Consider the following 8,567-nt stretch of genomic DNA (forward strand, 5'->3'; position numbering starts at 1 on the left):
CTCGCTTACTTTCAAACGGTTTTTCAAGGAACGCCGATGAAATTGTTTGTATTAGGATGAAAATAAGTCTTTGGCATTGTTCAGATGTAGTTGTTCCACCATTCACCGTTATTGTCTTGTACTTACGTGAATTTGTAGGACACTTAAGTCACAAATTGTTCGTTGTTATGCACGTGTGGATTATTAGTGTGATGCCTCATCATGTTCTCCTGATGAGTTCTAGAAGGTAGAGACGTCATAGAAGCTTAGGAACTTGGTGTGGCATCCGGTGCATGTCATTCAAACAGTGAAAGCCGTGTGAGATTGTTTCAGTAGCTGCGCAAGATTTGAAGAATCATTTTATTGTTGAATAGACCTTATGGAATTCTGTATAGAACAATTCTTTCTGTGAGATTGATGTGGCATACTTTTGTCGGAATTTCATTGATGTAGCGCCTAATTCAAGCTTCCAAAGTTCCGGAAGAGAAAGATCTCAACCAAAAGTTCTAATGTAGGTGAATGCAATACACGACATCAGAGCAAGAGATGCATTAATGCATAGGTCCAATGTTTCATGGTTGGTATATCAGTCAGTCTCACAGAAACCATATTTTTGATCAATCAGGCAAAAAACTTCTTCAGACACCAACAGTGATGCATTCACCAACGTTTATCACTGTTCTATCAACATGTGACATCATGAAGGCTAGATTAGCGCGCGATTCAAATCTTGCGTTGTTATTGAAACACCATTTATGTTGAATTCTTCCGTAGGTCTTGTTGTTCACCTTTACACATTATTTGGACTAAGAACGGTTCCTAAAATATTGAAAAAATGATAAATATAGAGAAATTACAATATCTATATCCTACGGTTTAGTTGGGAATAGTTATTTATGTACCAAGGACGAAAAACTCTGTATTATAGTCGCGTACACATAGCCGAGGCTAGCAAACAGGCAAGACAAGAGAGTTTTTCACCGAGGTTCATATCGAATTTTCTTCTTCGACCTCACATACCTTCATGAAGGAATAAGTAGTCACCTGTTTGCTGACCTACGCTACGTCGCCGTAACTACTCAATCACCGATCTAGTAACGTGGCGTATACTCTAAAATTGGTTGAAGAATCAAATTAGTGTCCAAAAATCCTTACTATCGTTATGGAAGTTTCACTCATAAAATTGCCGAATATTTAAATATACTGATAAAAAAAGAAACGTTGAAAAACATAGATTCTTTCAAAAAATCTCTAAATTCAAGGTCATCTTCTGCTACTCACATTTCTCTATCTCAGACATGCTATATTTCTGTTGTGTGTTGAATATTGAAATATGAAATATCTTGTGTATAGTCTCTTCATCAAGGCGAGCATAATGTATGGCCTTATTCGGATAAACCAAGTATAAACTCCGTTTTCGTCACATATTAATGAAGGTTTGGAAAAAGACGCTCAGTTTGAACTGGACATAAATTGTTCTATCTGTCATGAAGTGGTCAATTTAGGTAGTCCATTTCAAGTATCTCGATCCAGCGCATTATTATATAACAGTACTGACAATATATAAGTATAAGTTTCGCTAGAATATCTGCTAACTTCAGTAAAACCTTCAATAGATTTCGAAAGTTAGTGTTTCACAATCCTCAAATATTTTTCATAGATAAAAGAGTGAATTTTCGTCTGATTGAAGCATATACACCACATACGATTAAACTATCCAACTATCACGTGGGCGAATTACATATATGTATGTAAACTAAAGATTAAATTAGTATAATACCAAAAAGCCTGTCCTACATTAAGGAATTGACACACAGATCTAACAATTAATTTCCAGTTCAAGTCTTGAATTGAATTCTCTTGTATCGACAGAATACAGTCAGTCCATTCATAGACCTGTCACAATCAGATGAAAAAAAATCATTGTCATTCAAGACTTATATCTATATGATCCCATGTATTTACCACGTTAATCGAATATTGAGATTTGAACCATGTAATGTTACAGCGTCTGCCCGCTGTTCTAAGCAGGATAGGCATTATTCTCGCCAGCCCCTTGGTAAGCTTAGGAAGTTTCAGCTTTTATCTCCCTTGAGCCTTGTTTTCAGCACCCAGCACAGCTAACTCCCAACTAACTATAAGATTGAACTCACCGCAAAACGATCACAATCGATTAAATTTGCGTGAATTCAATCGGATGGATCCTAGTAATAGGTTGCTTTGTCCTTGTGTACGCGATTGGTAACCCTGAACCTAACAATCCGGCTCGGAGGACCAAAATTTGTTGACCGCATTGAAGTTGTACCCGCTCTTTTTCTGGAATCGAGATAAAATATATGTAAACATGCATCTCGTTGACTCCTAATCTTGATTACCCATAGATTTATGTTGATGGAATTGTGAAAGTCATTGCACGGATGGAATAATTCGCTGAGGATGTTTATATTTTTCTTGAAACGAGAATCACGCTGCTTTTAACACCATCTTTGAAAGTTGACGCATGAAGCATGAGGAATAAGTGTGCATGGATGTTCCTTTTTTATTTTCATCTTAATGCTAACAATTTTATTGCAATACTTTTAACATTTTAATTGGTCGAGTCAATTTGTAGATGAAATTCAGAGAAACAGATGTTGCATGATGGAATTCCGTTTGAGTATTACTCGATAACTGTAGACGGCAGTTTTCAAGGTTGATTGTTTTCAATATCGGAATAATCCAAAGCCTTTTAACGATTTTACTCGGAAAAATACATAAAAAATTATAGCCCCAGAAACCATAACCTTGTCGTATTCCATCTATAACATGATCTGGTCGTTATGTTATTCACCAGCGAACGCAAACTCTATTGAATTTGCCAATCGATGCCAGGAAATGATTAACTACGACTGAAAACATTCCAATCTCGTCCACATCGAAATAAACACCCCTTTGATGTATCGCGTATTGACCGAACGCAGTCCCTTGTCATACCCAACCGTTGGAAAACGTTCGGATGGATTTGAAAACGCTATCTTTACCGAATACAACGTATTCGTTCGTTGTCAACCCAGGTTGACAAAGAGCTTCTAGTTTGCATTCTATTTTGAAATTCTATTGCGAATAAACTACTAACAGGGCTTTTTTATTGACTAACCGCTAGCCTCCGCTGTGTCGATGAAGTAGATGTAACGAAAAACCTCAAAAATGTCTAAATCGATTTCTCTTTCGATAGGAAGTGATAGAACAAGAGTATTTTTCTTCGTTTTGTGAGTCACCACTACGAAGGCCAAGTTTGAACACGATCATGGTGTGTACCTTCCAAAAACACTATTGTCCTCCAATTTTTCTGTGTATATATAACGTAGGTATCATTGGATTTAAAATCTCAGTCATTGGATTTGAACTAAATAACATTGACAAACATCGGCGGAGTCATTGACCAGAATAAGTTTTAGTTTGTCATTCCTAACTGAAATTTGACAGAAGACCTATGACAATGCGTTCAATTCGACAAAAAACTTGATGAACTTATGTCGTCTTCATACTAAACAGAAATTCTTTCGGTATTTGCAACACAATTCACAGAACACGACAAATTTCTACTCTTTTTGCAGATCATCCTGAGTAAAACAAACTCTGTCATTGCTCTTATCTTATATTCATCATACCACATATAGATTTCACATAATATTTAATTTCCAATTTACACTTTCAGGATTTTGGTTGAAAATGCCGACTAGTGAGTAAAAACTGAATGTTAGTAGCTGGATGTTGGAAAGAATTGTTTCTGTCTCGGAATAATACGTGGGGCATTAATTTTATGTTCAAGAAGAACATTCGTCAAATATTCTGTGACTAAAATTATGAACATTCCAACAGAAAATTGTGGATTACACCAAGACTTCGACAGTCACATTTTATTTCTTACTTAAAAAATCCTCCTCGTGGACTGGTGTTATATTTCATGAGAATGAAAGAAAGAAGAGTCTTATAGACAACATAAAATAATAGATATTGAAAACGAAAGAAATTCAAGTCAAATCTAAAGTGAAACAATCCACTACCATCTAACTCTGTGCATTTTCCTCATTTTATTTCTTTCAATCTCATTGAAAATCTCATTCCAAAATATCGTACAAACTACATTGAATGAAAAATTCGTACAAGAACCTTAATACAACGAAAAATGATAGTATAGTTGAAGTTTCAATAAATCGACAGAGATTTTGTCTCCTATATCGGCATAATAGCATGTTTTATATATGTTACTGAGTGTTTTGGTCGGTTTGGCGAGATTTTGAATCTCGATTTGTTGATTTCCAAAACAAAGCTCTTTGCTTTTATAGCGGATGGGTTTAAACTAAAGATGTCAGAATTACGAGTAATTTCAGAGTATAATATGATTTCTGGTGACTTTTTTTGGATCTTTCCATCTCTTTTCGAAGCTTACGCTTAGCAAAGGCATATTAAAAACGATTTATATCTTTTCACTTCGATTTAATTCTTTCAATTCATTGAATGTAGGTAATAGAAAAACAACATTTACAATGAATTTGAAGCAAATGTATCATTAGGTACTTATTCAACTAGAACTGCAGCTCATGTTTGGCATTTAGATTTAATAAAATTAGATATAGAAAAATTTACAAGCTTTCCTGATTTTTACTCTCTAACTTAGCTTAAGAAGTCTACTCATTCTCCTGCAACAGGGGCAATGTAGTGAGTAATAAATCACTATCCCTAGAAAACAAAATTATTTGCTTGTCATACTGATGAACCAGAGAATGTTTCATCTTCATCTTCTTATTTTGTGATCTTTATTAATCACCAAATGTTCCCTTGTCGCAGGCATGACAGTAGCCGGCCTACTTAAAATATTCCTCAGTTGTAGAATATAATATTTAATCAACGAAAAACTGATACTCGTGGAAAAGTTTCAAAAATGTCGTGAAGTCAAATATTGGGATAAAACTTCCAAACGAGGGTATATTTGCTCGATTAACTGTTATAGAATAACTAGAGGTGTTTTGGAAAATGCTGCATGGAATTGAGGAGAAAATGTCGATAATTGTGATTTCTGTTAGTTTCTCTCATAATTCGTTTTGTATACAGGGCGATCGGAAGAGGAGCTCTAGAATACCGAATGAGATGGTTGCCTGTACGAACTGCGGACCAAGTCCTTGTACTCACACCGCTAGTAATAGTTGTCCCTCGGAGGTAAGCAGCATTTATTTTTAATCGAATACTCACTGGGCTGGTTGTCACAGTACCAAAGGGGGTTAGGAATATTTCGACGAACGTTTTGAACGTGAAAAAGTAGCAGTTGATTCGAATCTCGACTATTAAAATCATTATACACATCAAATCAAGACAAATCAATGAAAAATATAATGGATTTCGGAAGGGAACCGTTTCTGGAAGAGTAATAAGGTAGTTCTGTGATCACTTATTTTGACAGTTTGGTTTATTACGGATGGAAATGAAGACCAAAGACTCTATGATCTCTGATGACGGCATTACTTCATTTAAGACCATGGAATAATACAAAATTTACAGAAGTTTCGACGGTGCTGTCAAATTCAAATATTAGGATGAGCGGTTGTAATGTTACGAGTATGACATTTACAGCATCAACTCAAACGCTCATGAGCTCAGTTATGTATATATTCTGTCCAGGGTCCACCTGTCATAGACGGGCATTCTACATTAGGCAGACTAACCCCAAATAGATTCTGATCCAGAGTAGTCTTGCTTATTGCAGGTGCGAAAGAAAGAACCCCCACATCCGATTCGTGTGGCGAAAACCATAGATGTCATCGCCCGGGTCACTTTTCCCACTGCCTACGCCGTTTTCCTGGTATTTTTTTTCTACCACTACAAGAGCTACAGCAGGCAGCAGGACGACTGAGGGAGCGACAAGAAGAAGAAGAGATGCCAGAAATGAAGTTGGCGGTCCACAAGGTTCATAACGAAACGTACAAACTCGTACAATTTATAGCAATCAATTGTTGAGCGACAAATCAACTTACGGGTTGTCTTCAGTAATTTCCACGAGAAGGTGCTAATTTTTGGGGGATCTCCCGAACTCTGTGGTTCGATCCGAATACATGGAAAGTTTGATTTTAGGATTCCTTAAGTTTACTCGATCGGCAATCTCCAAATATTCTCTTCGCGAAGAACGATTCGAGAGATATTTCAGTGCTGTGTAAATTTCGAATGTTTCCTTATAAGGGCGATGTATTTTTCGGTGTACTTCTCATTTGTATATCACAGAGTTTCTTGACTCATTTTCACAGTTCACAGAGAATCTCCGTAATCTGTACTCTGTAGTTATGTCACACGGAATTGCGAACGCACACATGTTTTCCCGCCACAGATTATTGTACACTGTGCATATACTTATTTACATTGAACTCTATAGTTCTCATAGAGTTCAATGCTTATTTATAAGTCTATGACACTGTTGGTTGAATAATTTATGTGAATTCCTGACATTGATTGAACTGTGTGAAATATATTTTACTTCGGGCTAAGCTATGGTAGCGGTAATATAAGAAATTTGAGGTTTACATCTTCAGTAACTTAGTTCTTGCAATGTTATTGATAAAAATTCTGACAGTAACAGTTTTTAAGTGGAATTTTTACAACAATCGAACACTACATCGCCTCCGCCTAAATTTCTCGTGAAATATTGTGTAAGAATACCTCCAGCCAAGGTTTTTTCATTCCATTCTTATAACGTAGAATAAACTTAACTCACTGCTCAAAGCGTTCTGCTAGTTGTGTAATATTTGTGAGCAATTCGCTATTTTAATCTCTGTTGTTGTTTCGATATCATTATACATGTAATGAAATTTTCGTTTAATCATTCAGAGTTCGTCAAACGTGTAACTGATGAGATTTTTGTAAATATTCGATTTGTAAGGGTCGAAAGCTTTCTCCCTAGACTTTTATATTGTTTGATAGTATTAAGCAATTCAAGAGATACTTATTCGAGAGATTATCTTCAAGAAGAAGTTATTAGATTTCGAGAATTGGAAAAAATGGAAAATTGAGGGATCTTGATTGACAATTTTGAGAATTACCAACATCATATTTCGGCTTAAGGCATTGTCGGAAACTTCTTCTAGGTAACTAATTCGATCAAAATAAAGATCACTCTTTTCTCGTGATAGGAAAATACGGAGAAATCTAATATAGTTTTTCCTGAAGAACACCCAGAGTGCTTTATTATTATCCATATTCTAAATGAATGTTATGATTGTGATACCATACGAGACAGGTCCAGGAAAACGGAAAGGAGCTTCTAGCTGAAGCGTATAGTATTTGTAGGATTTATATTCACGCACACGAACAAGTAATTTAGACCAATGCTTCACCCTTTTACTCATTACCATAACCTTACTTTGAATACCATTTGAATGCGAAATATTTTGTTACAAAGATTGAATATTTACTAATTTATCAGCTACCCGTACTTTCAAGACCACACATTTTGACATCACAATGGAACATTTCCTATGATTTTTCTCAAACCCCAACATTAATAATGTTTTTAGTGGGGTCCACCCAAAAACTATTTCAAATTGAATAGTTCACGCACACTAGAATGGCTGAACATCTGTATCAACCACAGATTATAGAGTTAGGTTATGTTAGGTTAACCTAACACTTTAATCTAAAATATTCAACCCTAGTGACGTTGTTACATAATCACCATCTCTATCATATAAAATTTTCAGCCTCCTAAATAAATGATAATGAAACAAATGAGGCATAAACTGCCAAGTGTGCACTTTTTTCCAAAAATATGTCATTATTTTACAGGAGTACTAAACTCATTCTTTCTCCTCCTCCTGAGGATATTTCTCATTCAAATGGTCTCCCATCTTTAAGTAGCTTAAAAATTTTTCATAGGATCCTAGATGATATTTGGTCAATAATCTTATATGATAATTCACATTGTATATGAGCAATATTTATCATTATTCGCTGTCCGAATTTTGGGTCCATAATGTTTGTGATTATTGTTAAATCCTGATAACTTTTTTCTGTACATTGTATTCAGCGCATGCTTTTATGCAGACTGAGCTTCATCTGAGACTATGTATAAATATAAATATTTAGTAATAATTTGAAAATGTTGATATTATATTGATAGATGATACGGCACCTTTACTTATCTAAATTCTTCATATATGTATATAAAGTCCTTAAATTGTTGTTTTTCAAACATCTTTCTATGGTTTAAATGTGTTTATTATTCCAAAGAATCTTCCTCAGAGTAAACGTGGAAAGTGTAAATTTTCTCAGAAATTATTCAACAAAAATTTTACTTCCTAAGGGCTGCCAAAGAGAAAGACAAATTTAATTCCTCAGGTAAATTTCCAATGAAAATTTGTAACGTTTCGAAATAATTGGGATGTTTGCCATTCAACAAATAATTGGACAGTTTCTCATATAGTAATGCACTTTTACGATAGGTGATAAATTTTCAATTTGATAAACTTAATATTACCAAAGATATGTTTGTTATTATGATATCCAGTCACATCCTGAGGTTATAAGTACTATTGTTTGCATCTTTTCATCATGAATCGGTCTTG

General features: G+C 35.0%; 1 protein-coding gene across 9 annotated transcripts in view; it reads left to right on the top strand.

Moving 5' to 3' along the window:
- Positions 1-8,567, top strand: part of LOC123319536 (glutamate-gated chloride channel) — a 31,397-nt gene extending 22,830 nt beyond the window's left edge. Inside the window, exons 11-14 of one of the 9 annotated variants that reach the window (XM_044906565.1) lie at positions 1,988-2,038; positions 3,194-3,322; positions 5,074-5,178; positions 5,708-8,567. In XM_044906565.1, the coding sequence (XP_044762500.1) occupies positions 1,988-2,038; positions 3,194-3,322; positions 5,074-5,178; positions 5,708-5,869 (447 nt within the window). In that variant the 3' untranslated portion in view covers positions 5,870-8,567. Of the gene's footprint in view, positions 1-1,987; positions 2,039-3,193; positions 3,323-3,676; positions 3,701-5,073; positions 5,179-5,707 lie in introns of those variants that run through there. The other 8 variants (XM_044906566.1, XM_044906567.1, XM_044906574.1 and 5 more) reach the window with 8 other exon arrangements.

This window comes from Coccinella septempunctata, chromosome 8 (assembly GCF_907165205.1).
Source record: "Coccinella septempunctata chromosome 8, icCocSept1.1, whole genome shotgun sequence".
NCBI lineage: Eukaryota > Metazoa > Arthropoda > Insecta > Coleoptera > Coccinellidae > Coccinella > Coccinella septempunctata.